This window comes from Bubalus kerabau, chromosome 5, assembly GCF_029407905.1.
Source record: "Bubalus kerabau isolate K-KA32 ecotype Philippines breed swamp buffalo chromosome 5, PCC_UOA_SB_1v2, whole genome shotgun sequence".
Classification (NCBI taxonomy): domain Eukaryota; kingdom Metazoa; phylum Chordata; class Mammalia; order Artiodactyla; family Bovidae; genus Bubalus; species Bubalus kerabau.
In genome coordinates, this window is record NC_073628.1 from 104,100,896 (window position 1) to 104,123,077 (window position 22,182).

Here is a 22,182-nt window from a genome sequence, read left to right on the forward strand (position 1 = left end):
GACACTGTCTCTCCCAGCCCACTGACTCCTCTAGCTGCCCACAGAGGCCAGGACCCCCTCCACTGGCCTCAGCACTGTGAAGACAGGAGGGCCCCTCCCACACAGAACACAGCTTCCCAAGGAGCAGAGTGGGGCTGCGGCTGCAGCTGGCTCTGTTCTCCCATCCCGGAATGGGGGAGCAAGTGACTGACCCCTCCCTGCTGTGGATTCCACCCAACTGGCCCCTTTCTTAGCCCATTTTGTTTACAAACACATTCAGACGAAAGTTAAAAAAAAAGAAAAGGCTCACCCACATGTAGAAAAAGGGCATCATTTTATCAAATGTTCACAATTCCCAGGGGTCTGAGGAACCTGTGTCCGTGCTCAGGGGGCCACTGTAGGAAGGGCACTGTGGCCAGAGGTGTTGGCATGGGGCCTGGCTGCAGGCCATCCACCAGAAGTTTCCTTGCCTCCCAGGAGGGACCAGTCTTCCTAATTCCAGTGAAACTTGGGATTTTGTTTGGAGCAGGAAATGGGAAGTGGCTGCAGTGGGCTTTACACCAGTGGACAAGGGTGCAAGGGGCAGACCGACCCTCAAGACCAGCAGAGGGACCAGCCTCGGGCAGAGATGTAATCTGGAGACCGGACTGGAGAACAAACGTGTTAGGGACAAGCACCGAGCCCCTCATCCCTACCCAGAGCCAGAGACATTGAAAAACACTTTTTGGCAGTTGTCAGCTGAGCCCCCCAGGAAGGAGAGGCAGGGAAGGTGAGCCCCCCAGAGGACGGACCCTGGATGCGCAACCTCAATACAGCTCTGGGGTCCTCCCCACTTCACCGGCGCAGCCCAGGGATCCTGCTTCCCAGGCCAGTTGGTGACTGGGAGGAAGCAGCCATCCAGCGAGGCTTCCTGGGCCGCCAGCCCGGAGACTCCGCCCTCTTCGCCGAGACTCCGCCCTCTCCGCTCTCAGCGTAGGTAGCACGGGGGCAGGGGGTCCAGCCGTGTCCTCCCCACTCAGTTGGCCTCGCTCTCCGTGAACTCCTCTTTGATGGACTGTTTGCGGGACTTACAGTCCGGGAGATCGAAGCCGAAATCGGCCCACTCGTCGGGCCCCGCGCCCCCGGCGGGGCCCCCGCGGTTGGGGATGGTGATGGTGTGGCGCACGCGGAAGTGCACGGCCTCCATGACCCGCTGGCGCTGAAGTTCCCCGGAGCCCCCGATGGCGATGGTGGCCGCGTTGCTGCTGGAACGGATCAGCTGCTGGGCGCTGTAGTCGTGGCTCTGCTTCAGGTCCTGGAGGCCCCTCCAGATGGTCATGCGGTACTGGTCGGGGATCTTCAGGGCCCCCAGGTCCTGCAGGAGCAGCTGTCAGGCTCCGCCCTCCCCCTACCAGGGACATCACCTGCCCTGCACAGCCACTGGGGGACCAGGAGGGAGGGGAGGAGCCCTCACGGCGGGGGGCGGGCACAGAAGTAGACAGTGCTGGATGCCCCTGTGCCTGGTGGTCTGGCCACACCCAATTCTGCCCTCGACAGGACAGGAGAGACAAGAAATGACATGGGTGGGAGTGGGGCACTGAGGTCATGCGGGCTGAGTAGGGCCTGGTTACTCTGATCACAGTCAGAGTAACAGATGGAGCCCCCCGACACTGGGTGCTGGAGGACCCCTGCCTCCCAGCCTCAGGGCCGGGTCCCCCACTTCAGGACAAAGCAAAGCCTCAGGTTCCTGTCACCCCACCCCCACCCCACCAAGCAACGCATCAACTGGTGAGGCAGGGTTAACAGGCCCTGAGCTAGTCCAGTGGGGCCGCCAGAGACAGGTCAGAGAGGGTAGTGGACAGAGGACAAGGCTGCCCTCTGAGCCACTGGCCCCGCTCCCTCTGGCAAATCCGCATCCCTTGGCTGGGGAGGAGGCCTCTGTCCCAGGGTCGACTGTGGAGCAGGTCCAACGGAGGCTCCAGGCCACTGAGTTGGAGCCCTGGGATCCAGCCGGCCGACAGCTGTGTCTCCCGGCCTCCAGCCAACAGTCATTACACTCAAGACGTCTCCAGGCTGTACACTGTGCTGTCGCTTCAGTCGTGTCTGACTCTTTGCGACCCCATGGACCGTAGCCCTCCAGGCTCCTCTGTCCATGGGATTCTCCAGGCAAGAATACTGGAGTGGGTTGCCATTCCCTCCTCCAGGGGATCTTCCTGACCCGGGAACTGACCCCGTGTCTCTTACATCTCCTGCATTGGCAGATGGATTCCTTACCACTAGAGTCACCTGGGAAGCCCTATGAGTGCTTGTTGCTGGGACTCTGGTTTAACCCAAAGACCAGCCCTGGCTGTGGGTCAGGGGTCAGGATGCCAAGGGTGGGGCACTTCTAGCCCTGCACACCCTGGACTGGACATTCAGTTGCTGTGGGTGCATGGCAAGCAGTTTGGGCCTCAGTCCTCCCCCACCCCCCACCGTGTAAACAGTGCTGAGCTAAACCAGCACCAGGTCCCTTCTGGACTTCCCCTTCTGGAATTCATCATGACTTGGAGACAGCCCGCCCCCCAGATCAAAGGCCACAGGATAGAGACTCAAGTCCAGATGAGCGACTCGGGGCAAGTCCTGTCCAGCCACGTGATGCTGGGTGTAAGCAAGTAGACTTGGCTACTTGCAGGAAGAAGGGTTTTCCAAACTCCCCAGCCCCCCTTACACGGGAAGACGGGAAATGGAGGGACTGCACCGCAAGGGGAGAAAGTTCTCTGGCCTGCAGACAGGGCCCAGGCTGGTCTGGGGGTGGGTTCTCCATGCCTGCCCCAGCAGGCAGTTACCTCTATCGTCAGGTTCTGCAGGTGGTAAATATTCTGTAAGCCCTGGGAGGTGAAATACTCGATGCAGTTTGGACACCCCAATCCCGTTAGAAAACTGCAGAGAATTGGGGAAACAGAGCAGCGTTAACTTGTAAAAACCTGGCTGTATGGCCTGTCTGAGTGGGAACCAGCCACCCCCAGGTCTCCCCACCCGGCCCAATGTGGCCACAGCTTCCGGCCCACGCTCACCTGGGTGCAGCCTCCAGGGAGCCCCTGGCTTTCTGTGTCCGCCTTCCGAGCACCTGCTGGAGGCTCACTATCCCCCTCCCTCTATCTGCTCTCCAGACAGTGGAGCAGGGACGGCACCAGCTGCAAGGGGCAGCAGGCACAGAGCCCTACCTTGGGCTTGGGGCCAGGCGGCCGGGAGCCACCAGGGCTGAGGTTACTGGGTTCATGGCAGCACCCAGCAGCAGCCCACGTACCTGAGCAGGCTGGAGTCAGCATGGTAGGAGGGTGGCGGGGTACAGTGGGACCCCGAGACCATGGACTGGGAGCTGGGGCCACCATTCATCTCCCCGTTGGCCGGCAGGGTGTGACCATGGTTGTTGAGTATCCCGGGGCCTGGGCAGAAAGCAGGTGGGACAGTCAGAGGCAGGCAGGCCAGGCCAGGTGTCCCAGGCTGTGTGAAGGAGGCTTGTAAGGCTCAGCCCCCACTAAGACCTGGAGTGGACAGAGGGGACCATGCCTCCTGCTCTCCGGCCAGAACTGCTGGAGGGTCCAGCCATCAAGAGCCCCGACTGGTCCTGAGCTGGGCAGGAGGGTCTGGAGCCAGGCTCCCCCACTCCCCACCCCAGCCACCCTGTCCGAGCCACTCACCCATGGGTCCCAGGTTGGGCCCAGCCGCTGAGCCATGCGGGGGAGGCTGGCCCACCAGCTGGTTGACTGAGGGCAGCTTGTTGACGGCCCCATGCGCTTTGCTCATGGGCGAGAGGACAGGCCCATAGGATGGAGGCTGAAGGTGGCTCCTGCTCAGAAGGGACAGCAACTCTGAGTGAAGCCCCCTGCTGCAGGGGCCTGGAGACCCCGCCTACACTGGGGTCAGAGTACCCACTTCCAGCCCAGCCTCCCTGCCTGACAGTGGCCACACTCACTCAAAGGCAGGACCTGGGCAATGGGTAGGAGCCAGAGGGGCGCCATTCTTGACCCTGGAACCAGACCTGTTCTTGGTGGGTCACTGTCACCCCGACCACCCCTTCCTGGCCTCCACTCAGCAGACTTCTGAGATCTCAGGCTGAGATGCTGCAGTTCAGGGAGCCTTCCTGGAGGAGGGGTACTGCCTGGTGCTGCTGTGTTTTTCCTACTGGGTCATCCAGCCCCATCTTTCCCCACATCAGACAGGTGGGTAAGACCGGGAGGACTGGGGTTGGGGGCGGAGGTGGAGGGGCTGCACTCACGGCCTCTGCAGGAGCTGCTGCTGCTGCTGCCGGTAGGAGTCCACCAGCTGCTGGGGCACCAGCTCCATCAGCTCCAGGCTCTCCTTGACCTTCATCAGGATCTCAAAGTTCTCCCGGCCCCGCACCTGAGCACAGACAAGTGGACCCTCTGCCTGCCCAGGATATGTAGACACCACCTGGCCCCAGAACCCCCCACCTCCTGGCGCAGGGGAGTGCTTTTTCTTTCTCAGGGCTCCCCAGCCCCTGCAGCCATGGGGTCCCCTGGTCCTGCTCTCCTCTCCAGAAGTAGGTCTGAGTGAAGCTGGTGGGCTGGCTCCTGTCCATGCAAACCACACTCACCCCTTACTACCCCTGAGTCTTTGCCACACTGCCCCCTCCCTCTTTTCAGAGCTCTGCAGACCTGGAGTACTGGGGTTGGGGGGGGCCTGGACAAACATGGGGCTTCTAGAACAAGGAACTCATTCTTGAAGGACTCAAGACAAGTCCTTGAAGGACAAACAACAAGCTCATGTCATAAAGACCAGTCCTAGCAAAGCAGGTGGGGGTTTATCTGAGCCGGGGTGGCCGCATCACAGGGCAACCTATACTCCCGGCTCGGTGATGCACTGGGGCCCACCAGGCTGTGGGATTCCTCCCACATGCTCCCTTGGGTGGAGGACTGCATTGCCCTGCACACTGTACCACTGTATCTGTAACGAGCCCTCCTGCTCTGGGAGCTCCATCAGTGGACCTGCTCCCCTTGTGGCTAGTCCAGCTCTCTGGGCTCTGGTTCTCCTTTCTGGGATCCACAGAGCTTGGGGTCTCAGCTGTCAGGGCATGCTGAATGGCACCTGCCACCCCCGGGTCCCTGGGTCTCCCCCTAGCACCGCCGTGCCCCAGCCTGGGCCCCGCAGCCGTGGGACTCACGTGAATGTAGTACACGTCATCGTCACCATGCCGCCTCTTCTTCACGTTGGTGCCCAGGGCAGGAATGGTAGGGGGGCTCTGCTTGAAGGCTGACAGGGGTTGGGGGCTTTGTGAGCAGGCAGGGAGGAGGCGGGGCACACGCAGGTGAGCCAAGCTAACCCCCTCACCCCACCCCACCACCCTCCCTGAGGTGTCCCTCGTGGACAGGCCCGGAGACCAGTCACCCACTTGGATGAACAAACTGGAGCGGCCACCCATGCTGGACAGAGTGGACTGGGGGGCAGCCACATGGGCGGGGCTCACTCTGTCCCCTGGACACAGGCTTGCATGCTTCCTGAAAGTCTCCGGACCGGTCCAGCTCATCCCGAGGGTGGCCTGGCTCTGACAGTCCAGAGTTGCCCTCCGCCCTTGCCCCCGCCCCGCTCACCGCGCTTGCTGGCAGCCCCGCTCTTGGCAGCACTCTCGTTGAGGGCCTGCTGCTCACGGTAGTGGTCTTCATCTGCTTTGCGGTCCCGGCCAGGACAGGCACAGATGCGGCCCTCAAAGGACCGGCGGCCCAGCACCTGTCCGCTGTCCAGGGCACAGCCAGAGCCATGAGCTCTAGGGGCCCACCTTCCCCACCCTCCTCGAACCCCACAGGACTGGCCTTGATGGGCCCAGGGCTCAGGGCTGAGAGCACAGCTGCTCCAGGACACCAGGTCTCCTGCCTCCCTCCCAGGGTGGTGCCTGCCCCCGCAGCCCCTCCCAGCACATGGCCTGCAGGGGCCCTCCCCAAAGTTGCCTCCAGGGCCAGCACCCCTCCTAGGTCATGGCTGTCTCCCCAGCAAGACCCCCAGCAGCACTGGCCCAAATCCCTGCCCTCCCACCCCGCTACTCCCACCTCCAGCGGACTCACTCCCGCGTCTCCAGGGTGATGATGATGAGGATGGGCCGCCGGTTCATGCCCCCAACACAGCTGCTGTTGCACATGAAGTTGTACAGGATGGTGGTGAACTCTGTCCCCACCTGCACACAGGGAGGCGGGGAGGCTGTGGTGTCCGCAGGTGGCCTCAACCCACAGGTGTGGGGCTCCTGCGCTTCCAAGCACCCATCCCTCACATCTCCGGTGGGCAAGAGGCTGCTGGGCCCTCTGGTCCTCTGCCATCTATCCACGCATTCACCATCCATCTGCCTCCATCCACCCATCTTTCCACCATTCACCATCCATCTATCCATCTACTTCCATCCACCTATCCTCCTATGGATCATTCATCATCCATCTATTTATCTATTCACCATCTGTCTATCATCCATGCATGTATCCATCCATACATCTATCTATCCATCCCTCAGCCCCTATCCATCCATCATCCATCTACCTTCATCCACCCATCCTTCCATCCATCCACCCATCTGTCCATCATCCGTGCACCCAGGCGTGTATCCATCCACACATCCATCCATTCCCCATGCATGCATCCACTTGTGTGATGTAGGTTGCCCTGGCAGCTGGGTATGAGCACAGGCCCCTGTGGGCACAGGTGTGTGTTTTGCAGTGTGGGCTCTTCTGGGCACTGCTCTGGCGGAGGGAGGGACCAGAGCTGTCCGAGTGGGCTCCACATACACTGGTTCCTGGAAGTTTATGGACCTAGGACTCGTGACCCCGGGGGCATCCTAGGACCACAAAATGTGCAGTTGTCGCGGTCTCCCTGGGTCTGGAGGATGGCTTAGGAAACCTGGCCTTTCACAGAACTCCTAGCACGTGGCCGCCACCAGGGGGCGGGAGAGACCTGCTTTCCTGGCCAGTCCTAGAGGTGATAGCCTGGCTGGAGGCTGAGGGCTGGGGGAGGGAAGCCGGGGTGGAAACCCCTCCCAGGGCCCTGGTCCCACTGACATAAGGGCTGTTCCGTAGGGAAGCACGGGGGCTTCTGGGGAACTAGGTGCAGGAATGAGGCCTGGAGTGGGAATGCCTAGAGGACTGGCTACAGCACTGGGGGAGGGGTCTCGGATCCAGGGTTGGGGTGAAGTAGTGCCATGCTGCCGACTGCAGGTCTGTCCTCTTCTCCTCGGGCCCCCCCCCCCACAACCCATTCCACCCGGCTGACTCCCCCTGACCTGAGTCCCTCCCTCCCCAGAGCCCAGAACCAGGAAGGGGGACGAAGGGCTGGGTTGAGGCTCAGGGGTCGCCGGGCCCACCCCATGCTGTAGAGCTGGGGGTGCAGATGCCCAGAGAAGGCTGGAGGGGCTGCCCCCAAGCCGGGGGTCAGGCTAGGAGGGACTGATGGACAGACAGATGAGAAGACGAGGGAGGAGCCCCACAGCTGGACTTAACTCTGGACACTAGGGAAGTGACTTGCGGGGCCTGTGCCCCGCCCCTGCCTGGCTCCTTACCTGCGGGGGCTCATAGGGCACCATGACGCTCTGCCGGCCGGTGACTGGGTCGTCGACGTACTGCGAGAGGTTGTTGCCCTCCACGCGGATGAGGTGGCTGGCGGGAGCGGACTGTCCTGCCGAGAGAAGTGAGCCGCTTCAGAGACCGTGCCAGCCAGGGGCTGCACCCGTTTGCCGAGCACAACGTAGCTGCCTCGGGGCCTCCCAGGGGGACGCAGGCGGCAGGCAGCTCTCACAGATGCCCGGGGCATCTGACTCAACAGCCCTACCCTGCTCCACGCGCCCTCCCATTGGACCTGCTGCCTCCAGGTAGGAGGCCGGGCCAGCCCTCCCCTTCCCTCCAGGGTGCAGAGGGGCAGAGGAGAGGGCGGGGACACTCACCTTCATTGAAGTCCCGCCCGAGCTCGTGGTTGGGGCAGCGCTTCACAACCTCGGTCACGTGCTCCGCCTTCTTATAGACGGGCATGGCGCGGATGGCGGTGCCTGGGGGCGGCGGAGCGGACACCTTGATCTGGATGGGGCACGTCTTGGCGATTTGGCAGTAGAGCTTCTTCAGCAGCGGGGAGTACTGCAGGGGATGGGGGTCGCGGTGAGGCTGGTCACACCTCCTCCTGCTGCGCCCCGCCAGGACTCCCCGCCCCACGCCCTGGGATGACTGCCCTCGCTGGACACTTCTGGCTATCTTTCCCTCCCAGCTTCTCCCCAGCCCCACTCAGCAGGTGCCGAGTGCCCTGTGCTGCCGGGAGGAGGCGCTTTCTGCCTGGATCTCACTAGTTGGAGAAGGAGGATGAGAATTGGACCATAAAGAAGGCTGAGTGCTGAAGAATTGATGCTTTCAAATTGTGGTGCTGGAAAAGACTCTCGAGAGTCCCTTGGACTGCAGGATCAAACCAGTCAATCCTAAAGGAAATCAACTCTGAATGTTCATTGGAAGGACTAATGCTGAAGCTGAAGCTCCAATAATTTGGCCACCTGATGTGAAGAGATGACTCACTGGAAAAGACCCTGATGCTGGGAAAGATTGAAGGCAAAAGGAGAAGGAGGTGGCGGAGGATGAGGTGGTTAGATAGCATCACCGACTCAATGGACGTGAGTTTGAACAAACTCTGGGAGATAGTGAAGGACAGGAAAGTGAGAAGGAGCTGCTGGAGAGCGGGGCTGGGAGCCAGGTCTGGTGCCTCAAGCCTGTGGACCTTAAGCCTCCAGGCCGTAGTGGTTTGAGGGGTGAGGTGCAGCATCCTGTGTCGGGTTTAAAAGTCTGGAGTCAGGTCTTCTGGCATTTGTGCAGAGGAGGCAGGCACAGGGACTCCCCGGACCATCCTCGGAGGGGCCAGCCCTGCAGTTGGGTTCTGGCCACTGCAAGTGGGGGGCTTTGACCACGGAGCCCCAGGATGCCTAACAGAAGCCCCTGACCCAGGGAGGATGGGATGATGCCCACACCACCTGCAGGGACCCCCAGGGCCAGTGCCCAGGGGTCCAGGTGGCCCACCTGAGGACCCAGGCTGGATCTCATGAGTCCAAAGTGACCTTGATGGAAGGGCCCCTTGGAAACAGGGGTGTCCACTCATTTCTAAGCTGGCTGTTCTCCAGTGACTGGCTCCTGGGGGCCCATCAGGGGCTCCTCATGGCCCTATCCATCCACAGGGACAGTGGGGAACATCAAGCTCTTAGAGTCACAGGATGCTTCCTGTCCCCATGCCACATCCCTGGGTCCCCCCACAAGCCCGGGGGACTTGGAGTTATCCCAGCCAGAAGACTCTGGGAAGCCCCCAGCACACCACACCATGGTGTGTGGGGTCAGGCTGGAGACAGGGCTGCTGCAGTCCAGAGGATGAGCAGGTCTGAGCCCACCTTTGCCAAGGAAGCTGGTGCCTGACACCATGACCCATAGATGAAGGCCACCCTGGCCACTTGCACTGCCTCTCTGGCCACCAAGGGACACAATGGACCCTCAGGGCCCCCTAACCTCAGCCACTCCAAGTCCAGGAAGAGCAAGGGAGATGGAGCTCACCCTGAGCCCAGGGGGAAGGGGTCCCTGCCCCTCAGCACCCTCGGCCCTGAGCAGCACAGCTGTCCTTCCTCTGATGAACTGAAACCCAGCCAGAAACGCTGCCCTGTCCCTGCAGTGGGTCTGGGGGGCTTGGGGAACAAGTGGGAGGGTCTCCCTAGTGGCATCCTGGGGGATGGGGACCCTGCCCAACTCCCTCAGCGTTGGTTGCAGGATGAGCACCCTTGTACCCCTGTCACGGAAGGGATCGGATGCCCACAGGGCTTGTCCCCTCCCAGGTGCTCTGTCCACTTGTGCCGCAACCCCACTGCTGCAGGCAGGCACACCCGCTATGGATGCAGGTGGGCCCTCAGCTGCTAGACAGCAGGCTCAGAGGCCACAAGGCAGGGGGCAGCTTGCATCCCAGGGAGGTGACCTCCTGTGTCCCCATCAGGATAAATGCTGCCTCTTCACCAGTTTGGGAGATCAGCTGAGTGCCCTGTCTCGAGATCTGTGCCCAGGCAGCACTAGCCCAGCCCAAAGCAAACTCCAGGTGCCAGCCGAGGGCCCAGCTCTCTTGTCCACCCACATACAAGGCTTCAGTGTCCGTCCCTGACGTGAGACAAGTGTGCGCTTAGTCTCGGGATGAAACTACCTGGTCATCATGGAGGAGCTCCAGAGGGCTACCCAGGGGGTCTTCCTGGTGGAGGAGGGCCCCACAGGGAATGGGAGGCCTCAGTTGGATTGCAGGGACCTGAATACAAGCAGTAATGGAGTAAGAAGCTGGGACGCCGGGAGCCATCCACTCGGCGAGCCTTTGTTGAATGCCTAGTGTTTGCCCAGCTCCTGGCTCACTAAGGAAATGAACCGAGAGGCCCTCCACCCCCAGAAAACTCTAGACTTAGCTGAGGCTCACGGCTCATGCCCAAAGGCCACGCAGCCTCATGGCCTCCTGCTGTGGCTGTTGGATCCCAGAGGGGGCTTCCTCCCCTGCAGGCGACCCACCTGCCTTCGGAAGGCTCAGGGAATAAGGTGACCCAGGACTGGGAGGGGCATGCGGAGGACTGCAGAGAGTTGGCCTGGACTACTGGGGGTGGTCTGCAAGGGGAGACTGCCTGAGGTCTGGCCACTGTGTCCCAGTTTCAGCTCTGGGCTGGACAGCTGGGACGCCTTAACCACTGGACAGACCTTTCTGTGGTGTGACCGTCAGCTGTGCAGGTCCCCCTCCGGGAGTCCCATTCGCCCTCTGACTTGTGCTCCCACAGATGGGTAAGGTCTACCAAGACCAGGCATTCCTGGCAGCCCCACTGAGGAGGGAATGGAGACAACAGGGTGGAGCCAGGCTCCAGGCGCAGCCTGGGGAGGTACAAAGCTGCTGCCCCCCCCCCCCACTCCAAGCCCCCAGGCTCCCTGATCATCCCCTGGCTTCAGAACCCCCGCCCCACCCACGCAGCCTTTCCCCCTGGGCTGCCTGCCCCAGCCCCACTGGCCACCTCTGCCAGAGCTGAGGACGCCCCACCCTCTGGGAGGAGCTGCCGGGAGCTGTCCCTGGTACCGCCGGGCAGCAGCAGCCCGACCGCACCGGTGAAAGCCAAAAGCCGACTCAGCTGGGAGCACACCGCCGCCTGGGGTGCCTCACGGGCCAGCGGTGAGGGTGCAGAGGACACTCTTCCCTCTGTGGTCCTAGCAAGGCCAGTCACTGGCTCTCCACCGCTCCCCATAGGGGTGCCCCCAACCCAGTGCTGCCCTCCCTACTGGCTGCTCTTGTGGCCTTCGGGCACACACACAGGTCAGGCCCCCACTCCAGCAGGGGGTGGGTCCACAGATGTCCAGCCTGGCCAGAGTCCGGTAGCGTCAGGGAGCGAGACCTGAGGTCTCCGCACCCTGGTAGCATCAGTGGTGACACCTGTGGTCGCTGGCCTGCAAGGCAGGAGGGAAGCCTGGGACGGGAGGGGGCAGGCCGGAGGGGTGGGGGCAAACCAGTGGTTGGGTGCAGAGTGGGGCCTGGAGGGAATGAAGGAGCCCCCCACCCCTCCTCCAACTCCTCCCCCTCCTCCCAGAGCTCCGGGGCCTCAGGCCATCCTGGGCACGGGGCAGGGAGAAGGAGGGCTCCTGGGTCCTCCTCGGTTCTGTAAGAAAGATCACGTGGAGACAGTTCCTCTCTCCCTCCCGCCTGCCTCTCCTTCCCTAGGACCGCTAGATGGATGTGTTTCAACAGATTCCGAGCTGATAAAATCTTATTTATCTTCAGCTGTTGACACGGAGCCGTCAGGACTTGCCTGTTCGGGGATGCGTGTGTTCCTTCGTGTTTGCAGGAAATGGTTCGCCCAAACGCTGGTGTGTGCCCATCCCGCCCCCTCCAGCTCTTCCCCTCAGATCCACGCCTCCCCGTCCCCCGCCCAGCTCACGATGGGCCCTGGCCTGGCTGGAAGCCGCAGGCCTGGCAGGGCTGGTGCGGGGGTGATGAGGGAGAGGGCGGCGGGTGGCAGGCGCGGCGTGGTGGCTGTTAATTTCCTCGCGCCCGCTCCCCGGCAGCTGGGTGCCCGGCATGGGCAGGTTTGGGCAGGAGCAGAGTGGAGAGGTGATAATAACTTGTCTGTCATTTTCCAGGGACGTGTAGCGTCTTGCAAACCGCAAATACCGTTAACCAGCTTGGGTGAATCTGTTACAACAGATTCTGGGAGACGGGGCCCTCAGTGGGGGCTTTATTTTTTTTAATGATTTTTTTATAGACCACTTTTATCTGCTTTCTGTATGTGTGTGCATGCATGCGCTGGTGCTCACACCCACGTTTCTCTCTGGTCTTGGGCTACGGACCCTTTGAGGACCTCCTCAAGACCACAGACCCTCACTCACCCTAGAAAAGCTCCCGAGTAGATCAGCAGAGCGCTTGGCAAGAAGCTTGTGGGGTTCCAGGAAGCTTCCAAAGCTCATAGGAACCCCCGGTTCAGCCTCCTTTCTCCCCCCAGGGGAGGAGGCCTCCCAGGGTGACACAAACCACAGGGACAGTGTCCCCTACTTCTGGCCACCCCCCTCACTGGCACAGATCCACTCCCACAATCCCGTCTTCACTCAGCCAAGAGGGACTGAGGACACGGGGAGCTCTGACAGACGTCAGCGAGGTGACCAGCCTGGGGGATGCGGGGACACCTATGACCATCACTGCAGCCTGCTTCAGGGCACCCACGCTCAGAAGGCAGTGAAGGTCTTCCCTGGAAACCCACACACAAGGAAACCCATGGCCAACACTCCACCCTGGATGCAGGCCTGGTAGCTGGAAGATCCAGGGAACTTGGGACGCCCAGGGCAGCAGCCGGTGCCTGGCCGGCAGAGAAGGCCTCTATGATTCCTCAACAGCTCCTAGCTTGGGATGGGGTGGTGTGGAAGATGTTTCTGCTGACACCTCCGTGAACCTGGATGGCCCAGGCTCCCCTTGCCAGGAGCCCAGCGGACCGGGAGGTGGAAACAGGCTGTGCTGGTGCTGAGAGACCCTGACTACCATCTTGGGGAGGCCCTGGAGGCTGTGTTCTAGAAGCTGTCCCCCGGAGAGAGAGAAAGGCTGCAGGCCCCCCACAGCCTCAGTGAGTGTGCCCCCTTCAGCTGCACCCCCAAACCAGCACTCCTTATCCCACTCAAGGCTGTGGGCTGCCAGGGGAAGTGGCTTCTGTCCTGGGCTAAGATCAGGGGCAAGGTGGAAAGCAGGAGTGCGCTGAGCTGACCCAAGAGAGAGGCTCCAGTGGGCACTGGGCCTGCTGTGCAGGGTGGCCAGCAGGGCAGGAGCCAAGGGCCCACCCAAAGCCTGGCCAGATGGAGGGGACAGACCAGGTGGGTCTGGGGAGGCCATGTCCACTGGTGTCGAGGCCAGGAGGCCCGTGAATGGGCGCAGTTACCCCACACTCTCAACAGGGCTCCCGGGGCCACCTGCATGGCCACCGTTTACTGACACCTTCTCTGTGCTGGGTCCACTCGCACACAACCTCCCCCTCGAGGTCACCCTCTCACCCTGTTTTAGCAACGCAGAGCTCTGCTTCCAAAAGCTGGGGTGGCGCAGCCTTGGGCCCTTGAGCTCCATCTCCAGATCCCTTGTCACCACTGGGCTTGACTTGGGGCCGTGAAGATCACGTAGCTCAAAGAGGCAGGTGGACAAGGACACAGGACCAGCTGTGACACCCTTCATCCCAGCTGGGCTGAGCTCCAGCCTCTCAGGACAAGGGAACCAACAGGCGGGAGCCTGACCTGCCCTGTCCTGCTGGGGAGGGGGGCGTCTCCCTCGACCGCAGAAGGAGCATAAGACAGCCTCCTGGTGCAGTGAGGGGTCTCCAGGTGGGGATTGCTGGGGAGCAGCTAGCTGGGGGGAGGCAGCTGGCCTGGATGCTCCGGCCCCCACTTTTCTGTCGAGATGCTGTGTGATGAGCCTCAGTTCTGACCCTGAAGGGCCTTGTCGAGTCACCAGCTCCCCCGTGAACAGTGCTTGGGGGCTCCTGTTGTCTCCTTGCTCACTCTGGTCCCTCCAGGAAGAGGAAGCTGCCCAGAGGCTGGCCATGCCCGTGGCCCCAGTGACACCCTCAGGGGCGGGTGGGGACCCTGGGCTCCATCTGGTCCGTGTTCAGTGACCCAGACACAACATGTGGCCAACCCGGACCCCGAGGAGGAGAAGGACGTGCCCCCACCCCCTACTCCCAGGGCACAAACAGCGTCACCATCCAAAGCACCAAACTTTGGTTCTGCTGGGTCCAAACTCAGTTCCTCTGCCCACAAACTTGGCTTCTGACTTTGCAAGCCTGTCTGTGCCGGCCTCCTTTGAAGTCCAGTGTCCCTGCCTGCAGTGGGTATCCCCCAGGCCGGCCTCATGGAGAGAGCGCTCTGGCCAGAACCCAGCTAGCAGGGCCATGGCCAGGCCTCGGAACTGCCCGACATGAGGCAGCATGGGGAGGCTGCGTACTAGCCCAGCTCTGATCCAGTGCTGGGAGGGCCCCCGGGACGGCCGGGGGAGGAGGCCCCCACTGTGCTCACCCTACCCCCTTGTGCCTTTTTGAGTTGTCGTGGCCTTGTCGGCATGGTGAAGGCAAGGGTCAGAGGCCAGCTTCCACTCACAGGACAGTCCCAGAGCCTCTGCCTGTGGGCATGCCATTCTGGATACTGGGCTGTGCAGTGCGGGCAGTCCTTCCCCCAGCTCCCTGCAGCTTCTGGATGGCCTGGGGGCATCAGGGCCAGAGCTGAACCAGCTGCAGGAGGCTGAGGGGATGCAGGGAGGGGAGGCTGGGCAGTGGCTATGGCAGTGGCAGATGCTCAAGGTGGCCTCCTGGAGGGCTGTCACATTGGTCCCAGCAGGAGCCCTAAGGAAGCACCCTCCTGCCTCTGACCTTCCTGCCATGGCTGCCACAGGTAAGCCCCCAGTGGGGAACCACAGTTAAAGCCACACCCTCCAGTCAGGAAGCAGTGAGAGCTTTTCTTCACTAAATAAACCCCACTCCCGGCCAGCAGGAGAGAAGCCCCGGGACCTGCATGCCCTGGGCACGGTGGGTGGCCATTTCTCAGCTTTTAGTACAGATGGCTGCAATCGAAGTTTTCGCTGGAACTTGTAACTAGCCAGTGAAGGGTCCGAGGCAGGGAGTGCCTACTTCTGAACGTCCGGTCCCGTGCAGCACAGCATGAGGCGCTCCCGTTACATAGCACCACCTGGGCTCATCCTCCCTGGGCGCTAGAGGTTCTGGCTACTCCCCTCCCCAACACCAGGACCCCACAGAGGAAGGGGGCCTCGCCCTGGTAGGTCTGTGATCCTGAGGACTCTGCCTCCAGGCCACTGAGTGGTTTTCCCAACAGCCTCTGATCATCTACTTCACCCAACCCTGTGTACCTTTCACGGGGGCTTTCCTGCCCTAGAAATTCTGAGGGATCCATGAACTTGAGCTTGGTTTCCAAGTTCGGGATCTGAGAAAACCCCAAAGCAGATTTCCCTGACAACCAACCACAGGGACCCACTTGGCTTGGACGCAAAGCCCCCACTCACTGCTCAGCTGTGACCTTCATCCCGAGTTCCCCATGGCCGAGGTCCAGGGCACTCAGCCCCCTGCTGCTGCAGCAGCAGTTCTAGGAGAAACTGAGGTGGGGTCTCCCCTTCTGGCCTCACTTTCCCATCCAGAAAGGGGGCTAAGGGAGCCTGAGAGTGAGCTGAGGATGGTGGGCCTGGCTGAGGTGTGGCAAGAGAGGAAGAGGGGCGGGTCCCCTGCCCAGCTCCCCTGACCCCCAGGCTCTCCTGGCCTGTGGCTACTTTTACTTTTGAGCCTGGTCAGACCCGATCATTCTAATTATAGAATGCTCTTGAGGAGTTTTCATCGGTCAATAAGAAGCAGACAGAGAATGTGGTCAGGCAGACTCCACCCGCCCAGGGGCAGCTGTCACTCACGCACTGACAGTGATCACAGGCTTGCTGGGGGCCTGGGTGCTTCCTGCCGTAGCCATTGGCAGGCCCTGGACCTCTGAGGGGTCAGCTCCCCTTACCACTGGCCCCCTGGGTCCTGGGGGTGTCTGCAGACCCAGCCCTCGGAGCTGGGAGAAGGCTACTCCTTAGCTGTGCCCCACAGAGGTACACAGGCTGTACCTACAAGCTAAGTAATGCAGCCAGGGATCAGGCTGCTGGGGTTCCAACCCCTCTCTCCCTGTGCTGATGGGTGACCTTGAGCAGGGACCTGGCCACCTAAGCCTTATCAGTAAAGTGGGAAGACCCTGAGAGCCTACAGCATGTACCAGGGTGCTCCTGGTTGGGGCCTGCCCACAGGGGGACCCTGCAGGGGCACTGTCGATCCACAAACCGGTCACCCCAAAATTCACAGAGCTGTGTCCAACTCAGAAAAAGTCCCAGGAGATGAGAAATGACATGGATCGCATTGTGTCCCTTCCACAGCCCCACACTTCTGAGATGGACCCCCAAACCCAGGGGTTCCTCTACAAGAACCTTGGGGTGGGAGGTGGCAGCTGCCCTGGGAGCACCCCTCAGCAGCAGGGACTCAGGGCTCCTCTCAGGGGCCCCCAAGCTGAGCTCTGTGACCTCCAGGCGCAGGGCTCCCTGGCTGCTTGAGGGGCCAGAAGGAGAAGAGGTGACCCCTACCTCGGGCCGCGAGCCAGGCACTGATGCCCCAAGTCCGGCCACAAGAAGCCCTGCCCCCAAGCTTGACACAGGGTGAGGTTTGCTGAAGACCCTCCCTGAGTGTGGTGCACCCGATTCCCCTAAATAACCCGCGTTTCATCTCCACAGTGTACATTGTTAGGACTCTTCCTTCAGTTTCAAATACGTATAATTGCTCCTGGTGCCAGTAAAAGGTATTAATTCCACTTATGCATTCCATAAACTTTTAGGATAACGCAATTGATACCGCGATCATGTTGGGACACCTCCACTGTTACTTTCCTGCTTGCAAACCTCCGAGGGGCTGGAAAGTTTTCTCCCAAATCCATTAGTGTTGACTCAGCCCTGTTCTACCCAGGAATCCCATGAAGTGCCTTTGTGTTTCCTGGTCCCCCACCGTGTGCTTCTAGGAGGGGCATCACTTGGCCTTCGTGGGCCAGCTAAACCCCCAAGACAGACAGATGGACACATTCCCCACTGAGTCTGAGGGAAGCTGGAGGTCACTGAGGGGCTTTGTCCAGGCTGGCGGGCTGTCCATAGGTCCCCCAGGGGCCAGCTGTGCCCTCACACTCCCGCGTACCCACACCATCTCGCCTCACAGCAGCCTGCCCTGTGGGCCGTCAGCAGTGCCACCCAGTCTGCCCAAGGTGACCACAGACGCCCAGCTGGGCCAGCGCTCTGACCACAGCAAGTCGCCCTTCTGCCCTTGGAACCCCCTCCTCAAACCTCCAGAACACCAAGGACAGCCCTTCCCTGGCTCCCAGGCTCAGCCTGGAAGCAGAGGGGGAGGCCGGGCTGGGCTCTATAGCATCCAGACGCCCTCACAGGGGCTGCTGCTGCTCTGTGCTCCCTGGGACTCTTGTTACCAGCTGTCCCCACACTAACAATGTAGGGGGGCTCCCGTGGTGGGAGTGGCCATCCGGAGGTCAACAGAGGGTGACCCACCACGCCCTGGGGAGCATGTGGAACAGGGAACTGGGAACCTGGCACCTCCATCCCCAGCCTGGATCCACCCACCTACCAGCCCAAAGAGCATCAGTGCCCAAGGGCGCCAGCCTCACTCACACCCGTGAGCTCTCATGATGCCTGTCTCTCTCCAAAGCGCAGAAGGCCCCCAAAATGGACAAGCCCCAGCCGGGATGCTCACAGGCAGCGAACACTGGCGGGGGTTACAGAACCTCCTGTGATAGTGCCCTGGCCAGCCACACGCCCACCTGGCCTGGGCCCTGCCCCTTGTTCACAGTCTCAGGAAGAGCCCAGGCCCCTCCTCTGGCTGCTCAGTTACCTGCCACCCACTGCTCCCGGTTCCTGGAGGAGGGGAGGGGCTGTCAGAACCCTGGGCAGCAACCAGGAGGCGCCGGCATGCGTGTGCGTGTTTAAGAACATGTATGCATGTCTGCACAGGTGCTCCCATGTGCGGACAGTATCTACACGCACGCATGTGCACACATGTGCTGTGGTGTGCATGTGTGTGTTATGTGTGCGTGTCTGCATGTGTTCACACATCTGTGCGTGTCTACATGTGTTCACACGTCTGTGCATGTCTGCATGTGTGTTCACACATCTGTGCATGTCTGCATATGTGTGCTATGTGAGCGTGTCTGCACATGTGTTCGTGTTTGTGCGTGCATATCTGAGTGCAGCATGCACGCATATGTGCACATATCCTATGAGCTGAGGGCTCCAGGCCCTTCTGAGCCCTCAGTGTGGGTATGAGACGTGAAGTCTAAGGCACACAGGTCAGAGCAGATCCATCCAGGGCTGTGGGACTCGCAGGGGGCATTGGCCAAACAGAAGCCAAAGACCCCATTAACAGCTGCAGCCGTGTGGGGACTGGTGAGGGTGTTTTTCCTGAGCAGGGAGAGGAGTGAAGGCAGCAGTCAATCTGGAACTGCACTTGAGAAAAATATGAATTATCTATCAGTTACCAGCAGGCTGGCGTAGGGGGCAGCGGGTGGCACAGCGGAGGCCAGGATGGCAAGCCTGAGCGGCAAGTCTGGGCAGCGCCTGCACAGCCAGGGCCCCGCAGCCGTGAGCAGGGAGGATGCCCGGTAGTCTCCATCCTCACCAGGAGCTGGCCGCCCATCTGCCCCCTCCCTGGGCAAGGAGGAGAGCCTGTGGGGACGGGGTCCGCTCCCAGAACCGAGGTGCCAAAAATCTCATTACAGTGTTTGTCCCATCTCTACACTGGCGTGGAGAAGGGCCGGAGAGGGGGATCTGTGAGCACCGTCTTCCTCCACTCAGCTCCATGAGCCATGGTGCGGGGTGGGAGGTGCGGGGAGGAAGGGAGGGAGGGAGGTATCCACTGCTTGTGCTCTGGGGGGTGAGAGGGGCTGGAGGTTGGAGGCAGAGCCGCTGGGGCAAGTGAGGCTTCCTCTGCCCCCTGGACAGACCACCCATGCGACCACTTAGGGCCAGCACAACTGTGACCAAGTCATGAGCCCCTCCAACCCTAAGGTCACACACCTGGCAGGGGATGGTAGAGGCAACCAGGCATCAAAGGGCAGCTCCCATCCCTCCCCGAGGACCAGCTCAGACCATTCCAGGCGCTCCAAGCCCCCAAGATGCGACAGAAATTCCACCAGCATCCTCAAACAGTGGAAAGGAAGGGAGCCAGGACCCCCACAAGCTGCCCACCAGGACTCCTAAGAACCAGCAACTTGGGCCCTGATGACAGAATGTCAGTGAAGAAGGGACTGGGATCCTTCTGCTTAGAAGAGAGAGAAAGGGCTTAAGAAGCAAGTGGGAACTTGGAATAAGAGCGGTAGTGAGCCTCCTGTTGCTTGAGCTGTGCAAGTGCAGTGATGTCTCGAGGGCCAGACCTCACAGCAGGGGTGTGGGGAGCAGGACCCCACGGGCCATAAGGAATCCCTGGCAGGTTCAGCTTTGGGTAAACAACTTTGTCCAGGAGGACCAGGCTCCGTGGCACCCCCATCATCTAAGGAAATAATAAAGACATGCCAGCACTAAGCCCCTTGCAGCACAGGCACCATCCCATTTAAGCCTTATCTCCTTCACCAATAGAGCAAAGGAATGAACATTTGCAGATGAGGCCATCTGGGCACCAATGGGACCAGGTGCTCCCTTGGCCACTGCAAGCCCTGGAGTCAGTCTGAGCCTTGACTCAGCAATCGGTCAGCATCTGGGGGAGCCCACTGCTCAAGCAAGAACTCAGAAATGGCTGTAGGGGGCCGCGCAGGCTGCCTTTTGCTCCGCCCCATCTCTGGTTCCCCAGAGTATGGGAAAACCACAGTCTGGCCAGTGGGCACTGGGGACAGTGGGAACCAGTTCTTAAAGTGGCAGAACCTTAGTGTCACCTTCTCAGCACTCCCATGGGGGCCAGAACCAGCCCCCGGACACAGCCCAGCTTCCTCTGCTCCAGGGTCCTTTGCCAGGAGCTATGAGTGAGCACAGAGATGCTGTTCCTGGAGAAGGTGATGTGGCCCCATGGCCAGGACCTGCCAGGGGTCCACAGAGCATGAACCAGAGCCAGGCTCACTTTCCCTTCCTGGGGGCAGGCAGGAGACTGGCAGGTCCTTGGGGCGTCCTTTCCTGCCCCATGCCCTGTGTACCCAATGCTCAGAGGTGAGCTGCTAGTGTATCCAGGGGTCTCGGAATCTCTATAGCCTTTACTCTGGCCCAGCGAGGACATCAGGCAGCCTGTTTCCCTCTAAGCCAACAGTAGGGACAGTGCGGTTCCCATGCCAGCACAACCACCCCACCCCACCCCGCCAGCCTCTGCATAACTCTGAGAAGGCGGTCTAGACTATCCTGCATACGTGCTAATTCGCTTCAGTCGAGTTTGACTCTTTGCCCACCAGGCTTCTCTGTCCATGGGATTCTCCAGGCAAGAATACTGGAGTGGGTTGCCATGCCCTCCTCCATGGGATCTTCTCAACCCAGGGATCGAACTTACATCTCGGGTTTCCTGCACTGACAGGTGGGTTCTTTACCACTAGCGCCACCTGGGAAGCCCAGTCCTGGACTATAAATGGGTCAGTAACAGATTCTACCTTCTGGATTGTAGGCAGTTTCAAGGGTTAACATAAACTCAAAGAGCTTAGGGCAATAGCAATTCACAATAGCAATTCTGGGGAGCAGCAACCATGGGCGTGTGGGATGGTCTCAAAGTTGGCAAAATCTCGATGGTGGTGGGTAGGAACATGCAGATGTGCCCAAGGGCGTGGCGGCAGGGCCTGGGGTCCGCAGCCTTGGGGCTCCATCTCGACCTCCTGTCTCACACCCACGCTTGGAGATGACAACCCAGAGACGGAGTGGGCAATGCCTAAACATGCCTACGACAGAGGCTTCTCGCCAGCCTTGCACTGCCTGGAGGAGGTGGCCTCTGTGGACCCAGGGACCGAGCTCAGATGGCTTCAGGTGTCTGAGGTAGGAGCCTCCTGTCCACGCAGGACAGAATTCAAACCAGAGCCCCCACCCAAGCTCAGGGATGCTGGCCAGGCAGTCTTGATGAGAACAGTCTGCCTCTGTCCTCATCGGGGACGAGGGACATGTCCATCCCCTCTGGGGTGCTGTGGGCGGCCCTGTGGGAGGCTGGCCCACTCTGGCCGCCCGTCCGAGGGCTGGGCACGCCCAGACTGCCCAGCCCTGAGACCCGCCTCCTGCCTGATGCTCCTCCTGGCCAGGTGGGGAACCCTGAGCCGACACGGGTGTATGTGGTCACCCCCTCCCCGTCCTGGGCGCCACTCACCGTCCAGGTGGCCGACTTGGCTGTGCTCGACTGCTGGAAGGTCACCTCGAAGTGGTGGGGGCCAGGGTAGTCAGTGTTGGAGGGGATGACGGGCGCGGGTGACATGGTGTCGAAGGTGGAGCTGGGCTGCGCGTAGGGCGAGTGGGTGGGCACGCTGGCGGCGTGCTCCGGGGTGTAGGGGCTGGCTGAGGCCGCGCGGCTGCTCATCTGGTCCATGGTGCTGCTCAGCAAATTGAACTGGGACTGGCGGGAAGGGGAGGAGGGAGGGGGAGACACACAGTCAGGCTGGAGAGTGGAAGCCATCCCGTCCGGGGAGGTGTCCTGTTACAGGAGCCTTAAAGGGCCAGCGGCTCAGTCATCCCAAATATTTCCTCGGTACCCCCCCCCACCCCTGACAGGTCACTACTTGTGTTGGGATAAACTGACATATTCACCTCGCCCTCCTCTCTCCATCAGCCTCCCGGGTGCCAGGGCTCCTGGGGCTCTGCTGAGCGCACCTGGAGGGAGCTGCCTGTGGGGGTGGCTCCCAGGGCTGATGCCCTGGCTGCTCTCTCTGGGGGCAGCACCTGGCTCAGCATCCTCATTTCTTGCCACCCCAACCCCTTTCCCCCTTCAGTTCAAAGCAGGGAGACCTTGCCCCAGGGAACCAGGCAGAAAGAGGGTGCCCCAGGGTGCAGGGGGCACACACCAGGCTCTGTCCAATGCAGGGGCTGCCCAAGAGGCTCTGGGGATCCAGCCCTGTAGGGCTGGGGGCTGGATGGTGGCTGAGCCAAGAGTCACTTTCGAAGGGCCCCTACAGGCTGCCTCCATCCATCAGCATCTGAATGCCGCCCCACCCCCACCCCCGCAGTCCCCTCTGCTAGCAT

The 22,182-nt window shown here is 61.1% G+C and overlaps 1 protein-coding gene across 1 annotated transcript in view; it reads right to left on the minus strand.

The window, feature by feature from the left end:
* Positions 1–311: 311 nt before the first annotated feature.
* The window catches only part of TP73 (tumor protein p73), a 74,092-nt gene continuing 52,221 nt past the window's right edge, over positions 312–22,182 (minus strand). The window contains exons 4-14 of the mRNA XM_055582469.1: positions 21,317–21,559; positions 7,874–8,060; positions 7,493–7,608; positions 6,018–6,127; positions 5,550–5,692; positions 5,123–5,211; positions 4,217–4,341; positions 3,639–3,790; positions 3,245–3,383; positions 2,784–2,877; positions 312–1,333 (exon numbers count right to left, since the gene is read on the minus strand). Of these exons, the coding sequence (XP_055438444.1) occupies positions 995–1,333; positions 2,784–2,877; positions 3,245–3,383; positions 3,639–3,790; positions 4,217–4,341; positions 5,123–5,211; positions 5,550–5,692; positions 6,018–6,127; positions 7,493–7,608; positions 7,874–8,060; positions 21,317–21,559 (1,737 nt within the window). The 3' untranslated portion in view covers positions 312–994. The remainder of the gene's footprint in view (positions 1,334–2,783; positions 2,878–3,244; positions 3,384–3,638; positions 3,791–4,216; positions 4,342–5,122; positions 5,212–5,549; positions 5,693–6,017; positions 6,128–7,492; positions 7,609–7,873; positions 8,061–21,316; positions 21,560–22,182) is intronic.